We start from the raw sequence: 25,914 nt of genomic DNA, 5'->3' as shown, positions 1-25,914 counted from the left end.
TTACCTTTACCATATGAAAAATAATGCAGATTGTCTCTGGGGTAAAAGATTAGTCAGTTACATAAGGAACAAATGGACCTTGGAACCTCAGATAATGATAATTTTTTGTAGTTGAAATAACGTACCTTCCTTATCAATTTTATGTTATATATTTTATAGCATTGTGCATATAAATTAAAGATGGTTTAAGATACTGAGAAATAAGAAAATAAAAAATTCCAATTAAAATTATAGAATACATAATTGTTTTTTGTGTTTTCACTTATGAAGAAAATTTTCATATTTTAATAGTAAGAAAAGCTTCTTATGCTTTCTTTTGGCAATGCAATACTGGTAATTTTCCTGATGGACTGAGTTTTTTTACTTCACACATTTCTGTACAAAAACTAATCTATGTTCTATAGTTAAATTATGCAATAGGAATGACAGCAAGTGTGAGGTAGTGTGCAATAAGAGATATAGTATACTGTCGTTCAAATAATATATGAGCATGTAGAAATAATGTGTTTCATATATGCTTTATATTTACAATATTTCTTTTGCAGAAAGATTATTTCAAATATCTCACACAATGGCAACTTAATGTGGAAGATGGCATTTAATGGGAGCTGCAATAGTATTTGCACTTGGAATTCTAGAGGCCTGAAAGGAACATTTCAATTCAGAGTAGTTGCTGCAAGTCATCTGGGATTTGGTGAATACAGTGGAATCAGTGAGGATATTCTATTAGTTGGAGGTATGTTACTAAGTCTGTTAACATATTAGTATGTTACACGAAAATTCTGAGATAAAAATGCTTTGGGCCTATTCATGTCACCTGATGTGATCTTCCTAATACTTCAAAGTCATCATATTATTTTCACCTTATAACAACCAATTACTTAGTACCCACCATATAAAGTGCATGATCCTAGTTAGTGTTCTCAGCATGTTCATAGTCTGTTCTTTTCTGTCTCACTATATTATTTTGGATTCCACCATCTTATACACAATAGGGCTGAAATTATAATTTTATTCTTCCCCAATGGCTACCTTTTCAACTATTATTGATTTTACTTTATGATGTGTCACTTTCCAATTCCAGATGCAAAACATTTTAGTCTCTTATTTGATATATCTCTCTTTTTATGTGACCATGTTTCATGGATTTACCATTTTTATTTTTGTTTGATGGGTTTCTACCTTCTCATTTTTATTTGACTTTCCTGACTTAGTTAACTTTTCTTGCCTGTGTCTTGGCTTAATCACACTTCTGAAAGTCTGCTGAAGTGCAAGCTCTACCACTTAAACCTTCTCTGAAATGCTCACTACCTGCAAAAACAAATACAAATTTTTGTGTTCATTAAGGCCTTCTCTGATTTTCCCTTCAATTTTTGTTCCTCCTTTCCTATTTTCCATATATTGTTGTCATATTAGATTAGTAAGAGTTTTTGCAACTTTAGGTTTATAGCCTTTATTTGTGCAGGTCTTTACCATATACCATTTGCCTAACAGCTGGAATTTTCTCCCCCTCACTTTTGATCATTTGAAATTGTTCTCATTCTTTTCACAGCTTGATTTAAATAAACTCATCATTGAAGCTTAATTGATTCCTTAAGTAAAATGAATTACTGCATTTCATATTATATAGTGACTGTATGTAAAACATTGTCATTGTTGTTTGCATTATTCTGGTTATCTAAATTTGAACCCAGTAAAACTTTTCTGAAAAGAGCCACATATCAACTATTTTAGGCTTTGCATGCTGTATCCTATGTCTCATGTTCGTACCCTCTTTTCCCCCTCCTCTTTCTCTTTCTTGTCCTCTGCTTCCTTTTCCTTCTTCTTTAAATATAAAAATAATTCTTAGCTCATGGGTGATACAAAATAGGGCTGCAGCTAGATTTGTCCCACATACCATAGTTTGTCAAGCTCTGGTCTACATGTTTGTCTTCTCTGCTCAACTGAAACTACCTAAGAGAAGGTACTATGTTTTTATATTGATATTTTTGTTTTGTGCCCATGGAATTAAATGTACATGAAGCTGTTATAGAAGAAGTCATAACCCCCAAATATCTAATATCTAGGGACTGAGATGTCTTTCTGGTTCATTCAAAGAATTGTATGTTTCCTCAGTCACTTTATTTTAAATTTTGTTTATTTGCTTTGGGCTACACCCAGCAGGGATCAGGGCTTATTCCTGCTCTGTGCTCAGGGATCACTTTTAGTGATGCTCAGGGGACAATATGTAGTTCTAGGAAGTGAATTTGGTCAGTCTTTGTGCAAGGAAAGCACCTTGCTTGCTATACTATCTCTCTGGACTCCTCAGTCACTTTAAAGTTGAAGACTTTTTGTGCAGTCTCATTGATGTACTAGTGAGTTAGGACTTCTGTAAAAAGAATGAAACAGCCTTGAGTTTCCATATAGTAAACACTCTAATCACAGATGATTTCAAGTTATATAACTGAATAATAACCAATCTACATATATCTGGTAAGAGCTGATTCTAGTATAGGCACATAAGTGTACTATCTAGTTTTATTTTGTGAATTAATTTCTTTTCTTCATTTATTTTCTTAGATGGTTTTTGGATACCAGAAACAAGCTTTGTACTTACTATTATAATTGGAATCTTTGTAGTTACTACAATCCTATTGATCTTTGGTAGGTATAAAATAATTTATAAAATAGACAAAAGGTTGTTTATGTTACAACTTAAACATAGTTTTTCTATTTATTTTTCAATGAAATAAATTAATAAAATTCACAATGTTATAGCTAGTATTAATAGGCTATAATCAATAATATGGTTGTATCTACTAATTTCTATGAAATTGTTATCAGATCTAGAGGTAAGTATTCGATAAAAATATATATTCTACATCATGATCATGTTAAATAAAACTAATTGCAAGACACTGACTTTATGAACTTATTTGTGTCTGATTTAATAGGTAACAAGACATTACATGACAGTGAAATAAGAAAATAAAAATAACCTTGAGTGTAAAATAAAGTTGTAGGATTAAGGAGGAGCCAGTGGCAATCCTTGATTGGATAGTTTGAGTCTCCAGGCAGACAGCCTAGTTTGGAATGAGCAGGCCTTTATTTGCAAAATACCCGTTTCTTGTTTGTAAGTCAACTGTTGTTTTCAGATATCTGCTCTGATTATTTCTAATCTCTGCTTAAATTTCTCTTCTGTACCAGGAAAGCCCAGAAATTCAGTTGGATAGATAGACAACTAGCTGTTTCCTACTACTCATTTTATACTAATGTGCTAATCCTATAAGATTTATTAAAATAATGAGAAAGTAGTGACAATCCAAAAAGCGTGATCAACTATTAGATATCATATATCTAGTGTCCAAACATCTCAGTTTATTCCTGCTATTTCAGCATCAACATCACTGTTTGATTGTTCATTTCCCTGAATGTCTGGTTTGGATGATAAAGTATATGGTCACAGTATCATTTGCTAATTTAATGAGTCCCTGACATTCTGAAACATTTGTTGCCAGAAAATTGTGATCTTTTGCAGAAAAGATTGTCTAAGCAGCTGTTCATGAAATAATGGATAAATTTATAATCATTATTATTGATTTATCATAACTTGTCATCTTAAGGACTTTCAAGGATTTAGCTTCACATCTCTAGTTCTATAATCCTCACCATCGACCACCAAAAAGAGCCTTCTCCTCATTCCTTCTATCCCTTTCTCCATTTCTCTAGTAACCACTAGTTTTATCTGAGTCTAAGGTTTTATTTTGTTGTTTTTGCCAGTTTGTTTGCTATAGTTAATCATATTCCATATATGACTGAAGCCACCAGGTAATTACATAGACACTATTTCACTTAGCATTAATTATCTCAAGTTTTATCCATTTTTGCCAAAAGGCACAAATTCAACTTCTTTTAAAATTGAAGAATAGAGTTCCACCAAGAATATATATGTGAGATATTTATATATATCTACATATATATATACATACATATATATGCCTTAGCTTCTTTATCCAGGCTTTTGTCATTGAACATTTAGGATGATTACATGTTTGGGTTACTGTGAATATGACTTCTATATACATAGTAGTTTGAATATATTTTTAAATTATTGTTTTCATATCCTTTGGGAAAACATTTAGGAGTGATATTTTTGTATCATGTGAAATTTCCATTTTTTATATTTTAAAATGATGCTACACATCATTGTCCTTAGATTCTCATAAATTTACATTCCCACCAATAGTGTGCTGGAAAATCATGACTTGATTTTTGATAAGCAAGGGAAAGGTATAAATAAAGACATATTACACTAAATGTTCTAAATATTTATTCTTTCCCTAAATTGCTTGAATCATAAGCAATTAAAAAGCATGTTGAAACTGGAATTTCTTTTTACAGATTTCACCTAAAAAATACATAGGTTCTTTCCACTACCTTGGAAAACTAAGAATTTCAGCTGACGCTAACTGAATTTTATCCTGTGGTTCCAGAGAGTCTAAGTGTTGTACAGCTGATGTTTATGCCACTAAGCCACCCTCTCAGTCAGAATTATCCATACAAATGCAGTATATTTGGCAGTTGGCATACAGGCTTGACTGTTTGCCTGCTTTCTTACTGGGAAGGAATTTTACATGAAATGCCCTTCATCTGACCTTTGCTTCCTACTATAGCCATAGTTAAGCCCATAATTTTAGTGGCTGAATATGAGATAATTTCAAGCAATCCATTGTGCTTTCAAGGCATAGGATAGAAAAGTGGTTTTCTCAGGACTTAAAGATCTCAATTCTATTTTGAACTCATGGAAATTTTACTATTGCTTAGTTAATTCAGATTTTTGCTTTTAGTAGTAATGCATGTGGTTTTAGTAGTATTGTGCTGAAAGCTCTCATTAGTCATACTTATAAATATAAAGTTGAAACATGAGTTTTAAAAAAAGCATCGACAGACTTTGCTGTAGAGAGTGATCATAACTAATGTGCAATGTTAGCCTAATGCTGGAAGCAGAGAAAAATGTAAAGCATTAAAACAGTTTTGCTGACCTTGGGAGCTTGCCATTTAATAAGGAAGGTAAGATATAGCTATGTGAAAAGAAAAAAATAGCATTATGTATGTGAATAAATGGTAATAGTGGGGCAAGGTTGTGGCTCAGTGGTAGAGAAGTTACCCTGTATGGATAAGGTCCCAGGTTCCTGACATTGACCAAAAAATTAAAAAGTAGAAGATTGAAAAAACTGTTAGTATAGGAAATATTCAAGACAGACATAAAGTTATCTGAGATTCGCAGATGGCTTTATAAGTTCAGAGATGAGAAATGAACAAAGATTGCTGAGTTCTCAGAAAGCATGATTGAGTCCTTAAATGGGTCTTAAAATTTGCTCCTTCAGATTTGAAAATTGCATTAGTATTTAATATCTTTCCCTGTGTGGTCCCTCAGATAAGATTTCACTTTCATAAAACTCTACACTGTGGGTATAGAAACTAGTGTAGGATTCAGGTATAAGTAGATAATCTTGTAGTCTAATATTTTAATCTTCAAAAACATCATTTTTTTTTGGAGGGGGAGGTCACACCTGGCTATGGGCTAAATCGTGACGTGGTTCTCAGAGACCAATCATGAAGGAGATTGGTGCCAGGGATTGAAGCAGAATCAATCAAGATCAGCAAAGTGCAAGACAAACACCTTACTCTCTCTGGCCCTAATATCCTTTATTTTTATGATTTTAAAATATTTGTTAATTTTATAAAAAAGAAAATAGAAGTCACCCATGACTCTCCAAATAGGAGGAATAGTGCTAACATTTGGTGAATTTCATTCTAGTAATTTTTCTGTGTATGTAAATATGTGGAAATGAATAGTAATTAGTATACATCCTTAGTCTTGGATTTAAAAAAACACATGTCATTATATTTAAAGTATATTCATATCTCCTGAATAATAAATTTTCTTTCCTTTATAGTTTTAGTGCAACTTTGGTTTATTGTGACTCCTGTTTGTGGATGAATTTTGAGGAATAATTTCTGATTAGCTTCAACTTATTTAATAAAAAGGCCCTCCCGTTGTTCATTGATTTGCTCGAGCGGGCCCAGTAACGTTTCCATTGGAGACTTTGTTGTTACTGTGTCTGGCATATCAAACACGTCACGGGGAGCTTGCCAGGCTCTGCAGTTTTACTCCGAGAATAGACATGAAAAGGATAAATTACACGTTATATGTATTTTTATATCTTTGTACCTGGTTTTTTCTTTCTTATTATGGGCATATCTTTCAATCAAATTCTGTTATTCTATCACTAGTAATCTTATATATAAACAATTAAAATAAATTGTCAAAATTTCCTAAGGAAAATAAAGGAAGAAGTGTTTCATTTTGTAAATTATATTTAATTTTTCTCTGTAGTCTGGTACAGAAGGTTAAAGAAGAAAAAACCTCCCAAGGAAACGTTGTCAGTTCTCATAAACGAAGACAAAGAGTTGAATGAGCTTCGAGGTCTGGCAGCTGGAGCAGGACTGGCTAATGCCTGCTATGCAGTACAGTATGTAACCTGGGCTATTGTTATGGGCACTTAGATGAGGAGGGAGCAGTGACAGAATTCACATGTGCTTCTCAGGATTGTCCTGGTAAACTTCATTACTCTGGCATATGTTGTAATTGCATCCCCATGTACATTTTCAAATGTGATGGAAAATTATATGGTTATTTTATCCTAAGGAAATTAATTATTAATTAATTATTATCCTGAGGAAACAAACCAGTTCTTTCCCAGTGTTTTATCACATACTTAAACAATAAATAAAAGAAAATAAATATTATGTTGGAAAGAGTAGATAGTACCATGATTGACCCACTAGAGGAAATTGGAAGAGAGAATTTCTAAGGGCCTTGTGTATATTATCAAATAATTATTTTTGTTTTCAGAAATGTATAGTGATTGCCTATAACATCTCTTTAAGATATTAATGAATTTTTAACATTCATTGTCATCACAATTAAAGAAAATGTTGAAATGTGTCCTTATATACTGGCCCATCCAAAAGAGATTTGGTCATCAGTCTTGTTTTAGTAATTTATAATTTAAGATATATGAACAAAGGATTTGAAGTACACACAGAGGTGACCTAACTTGGCTATTTCAAAGGTAATTTTGTTCTTGAGGAAAAACTCAGTGCATGTCTGATACTCAAGAAGCTGTTTTGAAAAAAATTCAAAGAATTTTTAATGCAGACACACATTTTCCTCTCATAATAATCTAAGTGCAAAACGTGGCTTTCTAAACATTAGCCTGATGAAGTCAGAGTTAATTATTATAGTAAATTTTGTTTTGTGTTCTATATCAGAGAAAGATGTAAGACAGTTAAAGTGAATTTTTACTAATTATAATAGTTTTTTTTTCTTTACAAGATTTAAAAGAAGTTAGGAATTGATAAATCTAACAGAACTATCTATAGTGAAATCCTTCTGGTAGTCTGGAAAGATTGGTTGATGGGCATGCATTGTTAGGCATGCAAGAAGTTGACTTTGGATCCCTAACATCACCCTGAGAACTATAGGGTGTGACACAAAAACCCAAAATATAAAATGATGTCAAGGTCATATACACATGCAGTTTTCAGATGAAGGTATCTAAAGACAAAGCAGTATTACTATGGGGTTTGGTAGAGATAAGGATATTTAGCATGGTAGAATAGGGCAAGAATAGAAGCATAAAATTTTATGTCACAGTACTGTGGAATATTCTAAAGGATATTAAAATCATTAGACTTCTCTTTCTCATATCTTTCCTCAATACTAATATCAGTCCTGCATGTATGTAATCTAACCCCCCATATAAATTTCTGAAGATCAAAAATAATGCTATTTTGCAGTACTCTGCCAACCCAAGAAGAGATTGAAAGTCTTCCTGTCTTTCCTCGGGACAAACTGACTCTTCGCCTCTTGCTGGGAAGTGGGGCCTTCGGAGAAGTATATGAAGGGACAGCAGTAGACATTTTAGGAATTGGAAGTGGAGAAACAAAAGTAGCAGTGAAGGTAATATGGATCCCTTTACACCTTGACATGATAAGTCAGAATATCTACATGGATTTACCTGGGCACAAGTATAATATAAAAATAAGAGTGACACTTGGAAAAAGATAGAAGTCTGTCCATGATTGCAGAAATAACTTTTCAACTTTCTATATAAATTCTATAATTTATAGTTACTTACAAGTTACTGATTAGCTGAGCCCTACCAGATAATTTCCCCCTTCATTATAGTCTATAAAAGAACTATGTAAAAGTCCTTTAATTAATCCCAGTCTCACAAACCAAACAAATGTTTCTTTTTCTTTTTTTTTTCTTCTTTGATATTCTTCCACATGCTCAGGACCCACATCAGCTTCTGCTCTCAGGTCATCCCCAGCAGTCTTCTGGGAACTATGTGATGTTGGGGATTGAACCCAGGCCTCCAACATGCTAGGCTATTTTCCTGTATAACAAAATGACTTGAGACTTTGGGTAGTACTGTGACAAGTCATATTCTGTATATCTGAAATTCCCTGGATGTTGCCCTTGTATGTTACCTTGTGGTTATAAAATAACTGTCAAAGAAAGAGGTATCACATCTTATTCAAGTCAGTAATACAGAAAATATGCATAAGTTATAGATATACAGGAATGTAAATGTTTTCCAAAAATCTCCATAGCTCTCAACATCCCCCCCACCTCCATATGTTTCATGGACTAGAATTGAATCCTATCTATGGCCCCCATTTTTTAAAAAAATTTTTATTAGTGAAACACCATGAGGTACAGTTGTAGACTTACAAATTTTTGTGCTTGGGTTTCGATTATACAATGATCCAATACCCATCCCTCTACTAAACGCCCATTTTCCACCACCATGGATCCCAGTATCCCTCCCCCCCCCAACCCACCCCTCCATCTCACCCTGCCTCTGTGGCAGGGCATTCCCTTTTGTTTTCTCTCTACTTTTGGGTGTTGTGGTCTGCAAAAGAGGCATTGAGTGGCAATCATTTTCGGTCCATAGTCTACTTTCAACATGCATCTCCCATCCTGGGAGGATCCTCCAAACACCCGTTATTTGATGCTCCCTTCTCTGTCTGGGCTGCCCTTTCCCCTAGAATGCCCAGCTGGCCTCTAAGCCATGGAGTAATCCTCCTGGTACTGATTTCGGCTATTCTTGGGTATTAATCTCCTATTTTGTTACTTTATGTCCCCCAGATAAATGCAATCCTTTTATGTATATCCCTCTCTTTCTGACTCATTTTGCTTAGCATGATATTTTCCATGTAGTACCACTTGTATGTAAATTTCATGACTTCATCCCTTGTAACAGCTACATAGTATTATAGCTGTTATAATAGCTATTGTGTAGATGTACCAAAGTTTCTTTAACCAGTCATCTGTTCTTGGGCACTCAGGTTTTTTCCAGATTCTGGCTATTGTAAAGAGTGCTGCAATGAAAAAACAAGTGCAGATGTCACTTCGACTATACATTTTTGCCTCTCTGGGATATATTCCCAGGAGTGGTATTGCTGGGTCAAATGGGAGCTCAATTTCTAATTTTTGGAGAATTGTCCATACTGTTTTCCAAAAGGGCTGAACCAGTCGGCATTCCCACCAACAGTGAAGGAGGGTCCCTTTCTCGCCACATCCACGCCAGCATCGGTTGCTTTTGTTCTTTTGGATGTGGGCCAGTCTCTGAGGTTTGAGATGGTATCTCATTGTGGTTGTGATCTGCATGTCCCTAATGATTAATGATGTAGAGCATTTTCTCATGTGCTTTTTTGCCATTCGGATTTCTTCTTTGAGAAAGTTTCTGTTCATTTCATAGGCCCCCATTTTTAATGGAAGCTGAAAAACTTGCAAATCATGATTCATGAAAATCATGACTTTCAGAATTAGTTTAGACCAATTGTCTGAGACTGAGCACTTCATCTCCAGTTGTCTAAGACTGGAAAAATTAACCAATTAGGGAATTATTAGCAAGGAAGCAGGGGCAAACTGACACTGAAAAGAGAACTATGAAAATTAAGAAATTGACCTACATGTCAAATTGGACTTAAAAAATTGTCTGCATACTGGAGGTATCTTGTAGAAGTATTACTTGATATTTTTATATATCAGATTTTTCAACTTGAATGCTACCAGTAACAAGAGTAACTTTTGAAGAGATTTCTAGAGCACAAGTGCATATCTTATTTGTGATCTGTTTTTAGCCATTGGGTGGCTATTCCAGAATGAAATGAAACAAAGATTATCTTCATTACTGAACTCATAGAAATGTCTGTTCTATTGATTTCTGGATTGTTTATATTGCTCTTGGTAGACTTTGAAGAAAGGCTCCACAGACCAGGAGAAGATTGAATTCTTAAAAGAGGCACATCTGATGAGGTATCAGGGCAGTTGGGAAATAATTTTCCTTTGGTATGGGTAGAAAGTATTGACATCCAAATAGTGCATTTGTAACATTTAAAATGACCTGACCAAGCTTATCAGGCCTCAAGCAAACATGGTTCACATTTCAACAAAAGCATGTAGTAATGAATATTCTACAGAAGTCAGTTCAGGCAATAGGTTCTTTTTTTTTTTTTGCTTTTTGGCTCACACCTGACAATACTAAGGGGTACCCCTGGCTTTGCACTCAGGAATTAGTCCTGGCAGTGAGTGTTTGGGAGACCATATGGGGTGATGCTGGGAATCGAAGCCCAGGTTAGCCGCGTGCAAGGCAAGTGTACTATCGCTCCAGCTCCCAGACAATAGGTTCTTTTGTTTTATTTTTCTATTGCCTTCAATTAAGAACATGTTTTACAGGTGAATTCTGAAATTATTCAACTTTACACATTCTTATGTCTTTTCTAAATGTGTGATAAAGGTCAAGTAGACAAAATTAAGAAAGTTTATTAAATAAAATTGCAGTAAAACTATCTCTTGTTTGGTACACACATGTTCAAGATTATTGCCTCTTTATGGCTAGGAAATTGTTTGTGGAAACTGAAGACAAGACCTGAGGCAGGAACCTGTGGTCTCTAATTAGACTGGACCAATTAGACTAATTAGACTTGCACATCTTGCTAAAACAATGTTTCATAACTAGGTGCACGTGAGTTGCCTCTCTAAAAGGGAGATCATAATATTTCATACTTGTGTCCAAAACATAATGTTTTCAGATTTTACTTGAAGGATAACAACACAAATTAGTTTCTTCCTCCCTCCAGAACCCCAAACACACATTCAAGATGCTTGAGGAACTTGACTTCTAAAAACCATCCCTTCCATGTACTTGGCCACTAGGGGTTGCCATACTACCTCCCTTAAGATCAGCACCCTGCCCAGCAGGTTGTCATGTAGAGAGAGAAACAGGGGTTTTGAAGAAAACTCTAGATAAAGAACTGCTGTGCTCCATAAAGGCTCTTAGCTAGGATGTCAGCTGCTGTCATTCATGTCACCTCTCTCTTTCCACTTGTCAGCAAGTTTAATCACCCCAACATTCTGAAGCAGTTAGGGGTTTGTCTGCTGAACGAACCCCAGTACATTATCCTGGAACTGATGGAAGGAGGAGATCTTCTGACTTATTTGCGCAAAGCCCGGATGACCACGGTAGGAAATGGAGTTTGTGCTGCGCATTGTAATGCAAATGACCTCTTGTGTCCCGTTCATTTTCTTTAAATTCGATAGTCTACAATTTTGGTGTACGGCGAAATCTTAGAAAATTTTTGTGGAAAGAATTCTTATATTTTCTGTATGTTGAATTAGGGCAATTAGAACCCTGGGCTTGTATTTCTGGCATTTTCTATTTGAAAGTTTTAAAAGGATTTGGAGGGGAAAAAAAATCTCTTACTGTCAGAGTCACGCTTTTTCTGGAAAACAGGGATCAAGTAGAGTTGGAAAAGGCACCACAGCTTCCACATTTAAACTATACATCTGTTTCCCTTCATTGTTGTTACTTATCTAGGACTCTGGGTAACAAAGTCAGGGTCCAGCTCATCCTCACATTCAGGAATCTCCACTTTTGTTTATTCTGATATTTACTTTCTTATCCCTAAATACTTTCTTGTTCCTAAGTCTTTGAACATTGACTTTGATTTTTTGGTTTTGGGAGAAACCTACTGAACTGTCTAGAATGGAAAGTGATTATACTTAAGTACACCCTAAACCCCACCAGCTCTACATATAGAAATTTGTTCCACAGTCTAACAGTTAATACAATTTTCAGATAAAGAATATTTTCAAGTTTTCATTACTATGGCTCGGAGAGCCTGGCAAGCTACCGAGAGTATTTGATATGCCAGACACAGTAACAACAAAGTCTCCAATGGAGACGTTACTGGGCCCGATTGAGCAAATCGACGATCAACGGGAGGGCCTTTACCTTTACCTTTATCTATTACTATGGCTATTACTTTGCAGCTTAATATATTCAAAGGCTATAATTATGCAATTATGATTTTCCCATGGACTTGTTTAATAAATATTTTCTTATTTTTTTTTGTTTGATTTTCTGTGCATCTAACCTCTCTAACAGAGTTGTAACACCTTCTTCAATGTCACTCATTAATCAGGTAATCCATCACTTAACTATAACTCTTGAACTTCTGAAACAGAGAAAATAGCCTGTCTTGAGGGCAGTCTCCTAGTTCTTACTGGGAGCTTCTGTCTTTTACCTTGATCTTTCCCCTTTGCTTCCTCCAGGCTGGACCTTTGTTTCCACTAACCGAGAACTTTATTCTATATCAGAAAAAAGACAGCATGAGAAGGCAAACATGAGGCAAACTCTCCTTTTTCTTTCTGTTTTTAAGAAAATGATTTTTATTTCCCCCCTGGTTGGCAGCCAATCCTGGTTCAATCCTTAGAACAATATCTAGACCCATTTATGGTACCCCCACTACAATACTGAGTGTGGGACAATCTCCCCAAAATAAATAAATAAGAACACAATATCTTTGTCTTTTAGTCTTCACAACCACCCAGAGAAATTTTTGCTGTTGTTATTTTTGTTGTTGATTTTGACAGGGGAAAACATGCTGGTACCCAGGTCTTATTCCTGACAATAATCTAGGAACCTTCTCTGGTACCAGGGATCAAATTGGGGTTGGTCTATGCAAAGCAAATGCTTTCACACCTGTACTTACTGCTTCTCTGACCCCCAGAAGAAGTCTTAAATCATTCATTAAATGGATTCCTAAATTTATTAGTGACCTGTTCTTTGGTTCTTTGGTGTCTGTGTATGTTTCTTTCATTTTGTTTTTGTCTCTCCTCTTTGGAAAATTTTAGGAACTTCTGATCTGTGATACATTTTACCTATCTGGACAATCAGCCTGGAAAATCATTCCCTTCAGTTTTTTAATATGGCTTCTTTGATAATAAATAAAACACTTTTCTTAATGTCCTTATTTTAGAAATTGAATTTGCTGAATAGTAGACTGGTTTGCTTTACTGTTTTCTCGTACTGACCACTCCTTTTCCCCCCAATTCATTGTCCTTTTACTTTTAGTTCTGAAAGATTTCCTAAGCATTTTATAGAATTTAAAATATTAGTGACACAGGGGAGATGTTACTGGGCCTGCTCGGGCAAATCGATGAACAATGGGAGGACAGTGACAGTGACAATGTCCCTTAGACTCACTCATATTTTTACTATATGTTGAAATATTGCTCTGATTTTTTATTTATACATGAAAAATGTTCTGTTTTCTAGGATAGTAATTAAAGTTTTAATCTGTGCATTTGCTTCTTACATTGTTTTTATTTCCTTTTTGCTCTTTGTTATGGGATCTGTACAATAGTTCACAATTTTGGTGTATGGCAAAACTTTAGAAAATTTTTGTGGAAAGAATTCTTATATTTTCTATTTCTTTTTACTCTTTTTTATGGAATCTGTTTTTATTTATTCATATATTAATTTTGGGTCTCCCAGATGGTGTTCAGGAGACCCGGGGGCTACTCTTGGCTGACCAGGCCAGAGTTCAATGTGACATTCTAAAGATGAAGTATTGTTTGAACCCGACAGTGCCAGGGATTCCTGGGGTCACCAAAGCTATACCTAGCCATGCTTCGGGCCTTCCAAAGTTGCAACCAGAAATGATCAGGGGACCATGTGGTGTCAGGAATCATACGTGAGAGGGTTACAGGCAAGGCATTTGCCTTGACAGTACTATCTTAGCCCTGATATCTGTTTTTAATGTATCTTTTCTTCAGTATTTGGTGATTTGTGACTGGTCTTCCTATTTGTGATGAGGCCTAAGAAGCTGGTGAGAATTTTTGAATCTGTGGCAACTATCTTTGGGTTGTCAGGTGTAATTCTAGACCCACAGTGAAAATATCTGGATGTCTCGCCCAGTATCTGCCAGTTTCACCAAAGAGAAATCCACTGGTCTCAAATGCCTGTGGCCTTAGGAAGTTGAGAATTGGGAAGGAACTAGGGATTACAGCAGTATAGCTTGTGGACTCTCTTTTAGTTCCTCATTTCATTCTCAGCACAGTTCCTTAGAGCCTTAGAGTAACAGATAACTTTTTTTTTTATTTAACATTTTTTTAATTAGTGAAACATCATGAGGTACAGTTGTAGACTTACAAATTTTTGTGCTTGGGTTTCCGCTGTACAATGATGGAGTACCCATCCCTCCATCAGTGCCCATTCTCCACCACCACTAATCCCAGTATCCCTCCCATCTCCCTCATCCCTCCATCCCACCCTGCTTCTGTGGCAGGGCACTCCCTTTTGTTCTCTCTCTCCTTTTGGGTGCTATAATTTGCAAAAGAGGCATTGAGTGGTAATCACGTTTGGTCTAGAGTCTACTTTCAGCATGCTTCTCCCATCCTGGGGGGAATCCTCCCAACACCCTTTATTTGGTGTTCCCTTCTCTGTCTGAGCTGCCTTTACCCCTAGAGTGTGAAGCTGGCCTCCAAGCCATGGAGTAAACCTTCTGGTATTTATCTTGGCTATTCTTAGGTGTTAGTGTCCTATTTTGTCATTTTATGTTCCCCAGATGAATGCAATCTTTCTGTGTCTATCCCTCTCTTTTTGACTCATTTTTGACTTAGCATGATACTTTCCATGTAGTACCACTTGTATGTAAATTTCATGACTTCATTCTAAGTCATCCTTTCTAACAGCTACATAATACTCTATTGTGTAGATGTACCAAAGTTTCTTTAACCAGTCATCTGTTCTCGGGCACTCAGGTTTTTCCCATATTCTAGCTATTGTAAACAGTGCTGCAAAAAAGTATAGAGTAACAGATATCTTTGAAATTGAAGTTAGATTTGTGTGTGTGTTTGTGTGTGTGTGTGGGGGGGGCAGGCATACCTGTGTGTTTCTCCTCTAGGTAATGCTGTGAAATAAGGATATAGGATCTTGTAATCCCTTAGAATTAACACCTTAATTTTCCTTCTTTCAGTCCTACTTCCCACCTCTATTTCAGAGGTACATGCTGCCTCCCCATCCAGAATGGAATCATCTATCGATAGTAAAATTGTGACATTTTTGTCCTCTCCCTCTACATGCAGTCAGTTTGAATTTGTTTTCACTCTGCTAAATGACTATTTCTCCTTGAGCTTTTCCTCTTCCAAAAATGTTTTCTCTCCTATATTAGTTCTTCTGGACTATTTATCTTCATGAGATATTATAAATGTTATCTATCTTTTCATTTGAGATTTTTGGAAGAGAGAGGGAGTAAGGAGTCATGCATTTAATTCTCTTGAGTTTTACTTCGGGGCCACACCTGGGGAATAGGATATAGTGACTTCTGACTCAATGCTTGGGGGTCACCTTCAGTGTTCCTTGGGAAACCATGCAGTGCTGGAGATTTAAACATTTTCATGCAAAGCATGAGCTTTAGCCCACTGAGCTATATCTCACTGCCACTGTAATCACCATCTTAAGCAACATTTATCTACAGATATTTTTTTCAGTGCTTTTTTGGGGAGAGGTATAGAGAAGAAAGGTTAAGATATACTAAAAGACAACATGGATTTACTTTTCCCCAGATTATTGCCATTTCTACAGTTGCCTTATAGTTTTAATAACTTTTTTCATGAGATTTAGAACTTCTAGTACCTTTTCTTTTTTTAATACCCCATCCCTTATCTCTTCTAGTACTTTTTTTTTCTCTTCCAGTATTTTTCTTCCAGCATCTCAGCACAGTGTCCCTGCATCACCTTCTTCTTTCTAAACTCATAAGACAGTATGCTTTGAGATGCTGGTTGTCAGAATGAAGATCTGAGACTGCAGTAGGACACTACAAGTTCTCCAGTCACCATCAGGCTAGGTTCATTCAGGTTTAGCCATGTCTCTATAGGAAATGCTCAGAGATCTTTCGAGAACAACTACAAGCATCCTTTCCCCCGCCCATGCTTTGATACTGACTTGTTGAATTGGACGCATGAAGATTGATTGATTTCAACTGAGTTCATAAAACTTTTTCTAGTTTTTGATATTCAGGACCTTGATTTCTGCATATATAAAATGAGATATTGAATACAAAATCTTTTCAGGCTTTACTTCACTGATATACAAAATAAAAACTAAAAATCCCAAACAAAAACATCCTATTAAAATAATACAAAACCACAATTACATACTTTTCTCTCCCTCCCTCCTAGCCCCTGTGACTCCTGTTTGTTATAAAACTGTAAAGGATGTGACTTTCAGTTTCTGAGATCTATGTACAGTAGACCTAGGAGGACCTACTACAGTATGAAACTTACTACTGATGCACAGGAACACACACAAAGAGAGACAGACAGAGCAGAGACAATTTCCAACTGAGGGACTATGTAGGAAGTCTGCTGGGAAATAATTTTGCATTTGGGAGACAGTGAGTTGGGGTGAAACAGCCTTTGAAACTGCACCATCTCAAATGATTTATGAAAAGCTTTCACCAGGGATAGACTCAGGTATAGGTTCATGATGTCTGAAGGGTCGGGCTGATGGCAGACTGATAGCAGTCCAGAGGACACCTGGAGTTATGAAACCTCAGTATGGGAAGCTGAAGAATCCCCACAGGTTATCACACAACTTTCAGGAGCAAGTAATGGTTAGTATTCTAGACAGGCAAGCAGTATTCCAAAAGCTCTCAGCAGGGAAGAGGAGTCTAGTCACCAGATTGTATTTCAAGGCAAGATGCTAGATGAAGAGAATTTTTAGGAAGAGTAGGTTTTGCTGAAAGAAAAGCAGGGTTAAAGTCACAGAGGACTGATGAGTGAACTAGAAGGGTTTTAGGTGCCAGTCCTTAGGCCGGTATAGTGGACATGAGTAGAACTTCAGAGAGATTTAGTCTTTGGAATAAAATCAGTGAGTATCAGACCCAGCTATGATTGAGTGCGGTCACAACAATGTTGAATCCCAGATAAGGATTGTTTCCAGTTTGGACAAGATATGAGGTTGTCAGGGCAAGCAGGAGGAGAAATACTCCAGGGCACCATCTATGAGAAATGAAAGGTTTTCAAGGTTGTAATCTTAGAGATGCTGGGTGAAGGATGTGGGAATAAAAAACAAGAAGACATTCCAGGAATAATACCAGGATAAAAAGGAGGGTGAAAAATACAGACCAGGAATAAGGAACTGCAAGTTCCCAGAGCATAATGTATAAGAACAGCCTTGGACTATGTGAGAACTGAGCTCAGGAATCTGTCATTGACTCACCAGGTTATGGGTCACAAGGAAGTAAGACAATGAAAGCACAGGAGAGAGACTTGGGATGTTTGAGAGGTAGCAGACCATAAAGATAAAGTCCCAAACAAGATTAATTGCAAGGAAATGTGAGTTACCAACAGTGTATGAAGGTAGCCTCAGGGTACAAATTTGATTGGGAAAAATAAAGTGATACTACTAAAATTACTGCTGGCAGTATAGGCTACAGGCTCACTGTAACAGATGTTGACTCTTAGATGAGAGAATAATCTGTGATCCTGAAGCGGAGTATTGTTAATTCATATCAGATCTTGAAGTGATCTTGAAGTATTGTTAATTTATATCAGATGAGGTACATGCAAGGACCAGTGCATTATCGTTATTGACTTTATAGCTTGATATTGGGCCAATAATCAAACTATCCTGAACTGATTAAATTAATCTACTACTTAGGAGAAGCAATATAAGTAAGTTCATACAACTAGTAATTAGCAGAACTAGTTTTCAAATCTTGCTTTGTCTTATTTAACATTTTAAGATTTTCCTGGCAAAAATACTTTATTATTCCTGCTAACTAAACATAGTCTTATTATTTGTGGATATTTTGACAAAAAGCATAAACATTCAGTTCTTTTCCTCTTTTAAATCTTGAAGAATAACTAAAATTCCTTTAAAATACCATAAATATGTGTATATGCACATATGTATAGCTATATATTTATTATATTTAATTTTTACACACACATATATATATTTTGAGCAAATAGAACATATCAGTAATTTTTGTTTTATTTCTTGCAGTCTCATGGTCGTTTGCTTACCCTGGTTGACCTCGTAGACCTGTGTATAGATATCTCAAGAGGCTGTGTCTACTTGGAGCAAATGCATTTCATTCACAGGTGTAGTGACATTCCAGAAACAATATTCTTATGGATTTTTCACAGTAACCACTTATAGTTTAGATTAAACATAGAAGTTGTTTAAACATTTCTATTTCCAAGAATTACAATAATATCTATTAAAAGTCTCTCTTATTTACTGACCTACTCGTCCTGTCTTATCTCTAGAAATCTATTATTATTATTATTATTATTATTATCATTATCATTAAAGATATTGTATGTCACAGGGATCTGGCAGCTCGGAATTGCCTTGTGTCTGTAAAAGATTATACAAGTCGATTACGGACTGTGAAGATTGGGGACTTTGGATTGGCTAGAGACATCTATAAAAATGATTATTATAGAAAGAGAGGGGAAGGTCTGCTCCCTGTTCGGTGGATGGCTCCAGAAAGTTTGATGGATGGAATCTTCACTACTCAGTCGGATGTATGGTGAGCTTAACAGGACATATAGAAATGTGAGCAAAATCAGTCAATGTCAGAGGTGAAAGTGACTCAAAGAAGTTTTCTAACATGGCTTTTAAGTACAAAACAGAAGAGGAGAGAGGATAAGTAGTTTGTTTCTAGCTAACATGAAAGTTGGTGGCCAAATGGATATGTTCCTTTGAGTCTCAGCAATTCAAATATCTCCATTTTTTAACTTGTTATAATATATGAATTAAGTCCACTTCCTTCAAGTATTTTATAACTTTCCTAAAATGTACTAAGAATGGCTAATAGGAATTGGTGACTATGAATTAATGTCCATATATGTGTTAAATGCCTACTGCTTGGGGATGTTGTTTATTAATTTATAAGTAAGCTTTCAAGTGTAGATCTGAAAACATGGGAGAGGTTTGAACATCTATCATTTGAATAGGAACTCTCATTTTTATTTTCTTCCCCTAAGAATGTTATTACAGCTGTTCCAAATGTCAAAATTTATTTAATAACATTTACAGAAGACTAGCAATTATATTACCAATTGGGGATGAGGTAAAATTTCTCCTCAGTGTTGTTATATTTTATTCATCTTTTTCTTCTCTAGATTTATTAGCATTTGAACTCTGGAAGAAAAATGTAAAGTGCTTTCTTGCTTTCTCCTAATTTTGTCTGAATACTCATGCCATGAAAGCCTTCGGTAATGGAGCCTTGCAGTGCTCTTAGGGCCAGGAAGGAAGAGCACAGTATGTGTGTGTGTGTGTGTGTGTGTGTGTGTGTGTGTGTGTGAGAGAGAGAGAGAGAGAGAGAGAGAGAGAGAGAGAGAAAGAGTGAGAGAGAGAGAGATAGCGAGAGAATGAGCATGTGTGCACATGTACTTGTTTCCTTATCCTCATGAAGTCTTCCTGTTGCCTTTGAATTGCTGCTTGTAAGTAGTTACTTTTAATATTTCTTGAGTTTCTTGAGGTCAATTTCCTTTAAGTCTCCCATTTTCTTTTTATGGGGCCAATTATGCCAAATACAAATACACCTCAGTAGTCCTAAAATTATTTTGTTGGAAAAAAAACTACTGTGAATCTGATTTTTCTAGTAAGTATAATTAAAGCAAATTATTTATTATCTGTAGGTCTTTCGGAATTCTGATCTGGGAGATTTTAACTCTTGGTAATCAACCTTATCCAGCTCTTTCCAACCTTGATGTTTTAAACTACGTGCAAACAGGAGGGAGGCTGGAGCCTCCAAGAAATTGTCCTGATGATCTGTAAGTTAATTATGTTTATTTAAGTGCCTCAAAAAAACAAAAACCAAAATCCCACTCAACTATGTGCACAAGCAATTCTGAACATTATTGGAATATTTTTAAAATATAAACTGGAATTTAAGTATTTATTTAATTTACTAAATATGTAGTTATTTAATTTACTAAATATGTAGTAGTTTCTTTTTGAATATAAAAATGTTTCACTTCAGAAAAAAAGAAAATTTTAAAGAGTGTTATATATTTATACTTCATGTTATCTGACTTATAATAAATCAATATAAACTACTTATGTATACATAAACTCATTTTATTTGAGAAGATCTGATTTGATTTGAATTTGTGTATTATAACTTTTATATTAAATAGAAATACGTTGGGCTGGAGCCATAGCACAGCGGTAGGGCATTTGCCTTGCACGCAGCCAGCCCGGCCGAGCCGGGTTTGATTCCTCGGCCCCTCTCGGAGAGCCTGGCAAGCTACGGAGAGTATCTCACCTGCATGGCAAAGCCTGGCAAGCTACCCGTGACAAATCCAATATGCCAAATACAGTAACAACAACTCTCAAAATGAAGACGTTACTGGGCCCACTTGAGCAAATCGATAAACAACGGGAGGACAGTGACAGGAATATGTTATGGTTTACAATTTAGATTTCCTTTGCTGTGATAGCTGATATTGGCATATAACACTACTGAAATTGTTCAGATGATCTATTTATGAACTTAAAACATAGTGAATAAATATTAGTGACATTATCAAATTAATCATGGCCACTTACTTATTAATGGAAGCTTAATAGATTTGCAGAAGAGTAGGTGATTTTGACATGATTATAAAAGATAAACCAAGTATTTTGCTGAGGGCTAATATAACTTTATACAACTTCAGCAGAAGCACCAAGTTATGACACTTTTCCCAAGAGCTGTTTTAACATTTCTAAATAATTATTAATTATAAACTATTATTCCCATTATGTACATGATAACATTATAAAGGTTGTATGGAATACAGAGAACTTTAGCAGGTTGACACTGACATGCACCACTAGTTGCTTGATTTTCCATTGCTGGTTTTGAAGTTCATAAAATTATTAAAAATTACAGCGCAGGCATTAATGTGTTAAACCTGACCTCTGGCTCTTTAGTACCTTAGGATGTATTTTGAAAGAAAAGACATGCACGTGGAACACTTGGATAACAAGCCAACATGTAATAAAGTGCTAAACTGTGTGGTACAGACAAGTGCAGAAGGAATTAGCAGTATGCGGATACACACTGCGGTTGTACTGCCTTCACTATGCTGTGTTATTTAGAGGAATATTCAGACTGGAGCCAAAAAGATGATTAAGAACTGGGCACCTTGGTTGGATATTCTACTGATGAATGTTTTTTGCATTAAGTCTACCAGTTAGAGGAAGGAGCTTTTAATCACTGCTTGCTTTAGATTGAGTTTTTACAGCCTTTGAAGTACTTAAGAACTATTATAGTTGAGATAGAGATGTATGTGTGCAATATACATTCAAATACAAATGAATAGATCAGATTTACACACACAAGAACAAGTTTGGTGATGGTATCTAAAAATTTGTGGTCCTTTGAGTGGGAGTAAAAAAAAGTCTATAAATTAGGGATAAGAACTTACCTAACGTTTGAAAACCTTTGAACTAGTTTAAGGAAAAATCAACATACATAAGTATGAAATCTATTTTTATTAAATCACCATTGTTTTGCATTTCATGTAAGAATTTTTTTCCAGAATTTCAGTTGTACAAAAATTTTATTGTATTCTTATGACTTTATCTGGTATCTTATGTATATTTAAATATGCACTGGAGAAATCTACCAATGAAGTCTACATTTTGATCCATGTGTTCATTTATTTTATTTTGGATGGATGAATTTATTCATTCAGAATTTATTCATTCTTTTGTGGAGAAGAAAAAATGTAGGAATGTTGAACTTCTCTCTATCTAAAAGTGTATCTAGGAGGAGGAGGAGGAAGAAGAAAAATGCTAGAAAAAGTCTAGAAAAATATTCCTGATTATAAGCAGTAAAAATAATCTATATATTTGAATATTTAATATTGAATCATTTGAATACTTTATTGCCCTGATTACCTAAAACTATAGTTTCCTTGAAACCCAGATTTTCCATTGGTGGTTTTGAAGTTCATTTGAACATCAATAATAAAAAGGTAAACAATGCTAGCCTGCAAGTGTGGTATGTTCTCTGAACCCCAAAAGGGTTAATGATCCATTGCCAATCAGGAAAACAAGCTGTGCTAGGAAATGGAGCACTCAGTGATGCTATTCAATCTGACCATGGCCTTAAGTTGTCATGATAAAGATTAACTACTCTCCTTAGAGTACAGAGGAAACTGATTTTTATTTGAAGAAGTTTTCTGAGATCACAGACCCAGCTTAGGGGGTTGAAAGTCTGTGCTGAGCCGTGCTGACTCTCTATTCACTGCTTAAATACTCAGCACCTGGATGCACTCTGGGTCAGGTGAGCCCATAGATGACTCTGCTGTACTGAACTATTAATGGAATGTGGGAGTTCCGAGCATTCCAGCCCTTCTTTCCCTAGCCTGGGATGTACTGTGGAAAGCTCAGTCCGCAATATTCTCTTCAGCTTTTAGTTTGCACAACAACTACACCACTCTGAAAAAGAAATAGGTCAAAGGGCAATCTACTTTAAGTGAGTGCTTTTGGGAGCTCTCTGATATATGTATCACTGTGGCAAATGGAATTTCTAGAGAGCCTCTCAGAAGTAGGAAGCAATAATAGGAGAATGTGAGAGTTCACCATCTTATTATTACCCATTAAAATATGTACACCTTGATTTGGTCTCTCCAGTCTTGGGTATATAATAAGGGAGGGGTTTTTTTAAGTCCATATTTTATGTACTTTGCTTAAATACATAGAAACTCATTCCCTTTATACAAAAAGATATCAGTTAGGGATGTTTTAGTCTGTTGAATTTTAGTTGCTTTGTGAATTCAGGAACTTCCATACTCTGAGACTAACAGTGGACATTTAATGAATCTTATGCTGTCTCGGAGGGGAAAATCATCATAAAGAGGAGTAAAAGTTCGGCATGTGAAAGGAGGAATTTTAATCTGAACACTTAACTAAAGAATTTAAAACATAGTGAATGAATATGTGTTTAGAACAACAACTCAGGTAAATCCTAACATAAGTGAAGGAATTGTAAGCTTACTTATCCTTGAATACTTGCAACTATAACTTATCACAAGTATCTAGCACATGATACTGAATTGTGACAACTGCTTATTTGTGAAGGAAGATCTCTATGCCAAAGGTATAGTAGTTGTTATTCATTAACATGAAGGACATAAGAAATACTTTTTTATTGTTAAAAGGCTCTTCATTTAATTCCATTGCCCACTTCATGCTGTTTGAGAATATGAATTTTGCTCTTTACTTTTAAATGATTGCTGCTTTATAGAGTTCCTCTTTTATTAATCTATGGTGATTGATGGCTCACTTGGCTGCAAGGAGAGAAGAATTTTATATTCTACCAGGTAATAGGTTCTGACCATAAGAAAATTTAAAATAATGACTGTATTCAATGTAAATTTAAGCCTTTAATTTTTTTGCTTGTTTAGAAGCCATACTCTAGTGTTAGAGGCTATTCCCATGTGGACCCTGAGCTCCAGAATAAAAATAAAAGTGTGTCTTTGCCCTCACACCTTCATTGATAGAAAACCTGGGAGTATCTTCTTAAGTAAATGACAATGGTTATATGTAAGGCTGACCTTCTGGAGGATAGCATGAGTAGGTGAGGTGTGAAGTGGTAGTTGTAGGGAAAACTTCTCTTTCCTCTCTTGTTCTTTCCATTTCTCTCTTTATTTCTTCCTTTTTCCCAATTTCTTTCTTCCCTTCTAAATAATCTTCATTATGTGTCTTAAAATTCTTTATAAAATAAAGGATGCCAAACATAAATAAGAAAAATATAATTGTACACTTTGAAAGTCTGTTTTTTTTCCTAGTATCATTGAATCACAGCCTGTATTATTTATAAGAAATATTCTTCTTAGTGCTCGCACTCACGCCAGCCCCCAACTTATACCCCACACACACCAGGTACCCGTAGGGGGCGTGGTCTATTCAGAAGTGAGAGTGGCCTGTGTAGAAGTGGGAGTGGCCTAATTTTGGGCTGGCGCTGCAGGTAGTCTGCACATATCCAGCAATCTCCTGTAACATCTCAGTCTCCATACCTCCACACCAACATGAAGAAACACCGCAAATCCCCACCACAAGGGGAGGATGATGAAAAGAGTCCAGAGGCCTCTACTCACCTAAGGGAGCTCTCTGAGAAAGAATTCAGATATGAAGTAATGAAGATGTTCAATGAACTAAATGAAGCAGTGAGACAGATATCCAGTGAATTAAAGGAGGACATGAAAGAAATAATCGAGAAATTACGGGAAGAAATGAGAGCAGAAATTAGAAAGTTACACACAGAAATGTCACAAATAAAAGTTTTCGTAGATGAAATAAAAAACTCATACTGTGCCCTCAACAGTAGAATGGCCATAGCTGAAGACAGAATCAGTGAGCTGGAAGATCAGCTGCACCAAGCCAACAGGCAACAACAAACAATGGTAAGAGACCTCAAAATAGCTTAAGAGTGAATCAGGGTTGTAGGAGATGATTTCAAGAGGAACATTAGAATCATTGGAGTACCAGAAGGTCAGGGAAACAATCCCAATAAAAAAGTCATGGTTAAACAAATCATTGCTGAAAAGTTACCAGAGCTGGACAATGGAGCCATTCAGATTCAAGGAGCCTGAAGGGTGCCAGCTAAAAGAGACTCTAACAAAAAAACTCCAAGACATATCATAGTTAGAATTATGGATGCCGTGGATAGAGACATAAGACTGCAAGCAGCAAGGTCAAAGAAGGAAATCACATACAAAGAAGCACCCCTTAGATTCACAGCAGATCTATCAGAGGAAACCCTCCAAGCCCGAAAGCAATGGTGGGATATATTGAAAAAACTCACTGAAATGAACACTTCACGAAGAATAGTCTATCCAGCTAAACTCTCACTCAAACTCAAAGGAACGTTACACTATTTTCTGGATGAACAGCAGCTCAGGAATTTCATAGACTCAAAACCAAACCTAAAAGAAGGGCTAAAGGGGCTACTATAAGCCCCTTATAATATATATATAACAAAAAGGTATATATATGTATACATACATACATATATATGGGCTGGAGCGATAGCACAGCAGGTAGGGCGTTTGCCTTGCACACAGCCAACATGGCCGACCCGAGTTCGATTCCTCCGCCCCTCTTGGAGAGCCTGGTAAGCTACCGAGAGTATCTTGTCCGCACGGCAGAGCCTGGCAAGCTACCCGTGATGTATTCAATATGCCAAACACGGTAACAACAAGTCTCACAATGGAGATGTTACTGGGCCCACTCGAGCAAATCGATGAACAACAGGAGGACTGTGACTGTGTGACTGATACATATATATATATATATATATATATATATGTATATATATATGACAAACCCTGCAAGCACTACATACCCTTACAGAAAGATGACACAAAACCCCATAACAACAATCTCTCTCAATGTCAATGGTCTAAATTCACCAATTAAGAGACACAGTGGCAAAATGAATTCAGAGACAGAACCCAACATTCTGCTGCCTACAAGAAACTCTTTTGAACAGTCG

General features: G+C 35.9%; 1 protein-coding gene across 1 annotated transcript in view; it reads left to right on the top strand.

Moving 5' to 3' along the window:
- Nucleotides 1-25,914, top strand: part of ROS1 (ROS proto-oncogene 1, receptor tyrosine kinase) — a 126,421-nt gene that overhangs the window by 88,012 nt on the left and 12,495 nt on the right. The window contains exons 34-42 of the mRNA XM_056125316.1: nt 546-736; nt 2,560-2,643; nt 6,380-6,515; nt 7,846-8,008; nt 10,311-10,375; nt 11,452-11,581; nt 18,417-18,514; nt 18,745-18,948; nt 20,063-20,197. Of these exons, the coding sequence (XP_055981291.1) occupies nt 546-736; nt 2,560-2,643; nt 6,380-6,515; nt 7,846-8,008; nt 10,311-10,375; nt 11,452-11,581; nt 18,417-18,514; nt 18,745-18,948; nt 20,063-20,197 (1,206 nt within the window). The remainder of the gene's footprint in view (nt 1-545; nt 737-2,559; nt 2,644-6,379; nt 6,516-7,845; nt 8,009-10,310; nt 10,376-11,451; nt 11,582-18,416; nt 18,515-18,744; nt 18,949-20,062; nt 20,198-25,914) is intronic.

This window comes from Sorex fumeus, unplaced genomic scaffold, assembly GCF_029834395.1.
Source record: "Sorex fumeus unplaced genomic scaffold, SorFum_2.1 ptg000054l, whole genome shotgun sequence".
Lineage (NCBI taxonomy): Eukaryota > Metazoa > Chordata > Mammalia > Eulipotyphla > Soricidae > Sorex > Sorex fumeus.
This window is presented reverse-complemented; position numbering and strand designations above follow the sequence as displayed.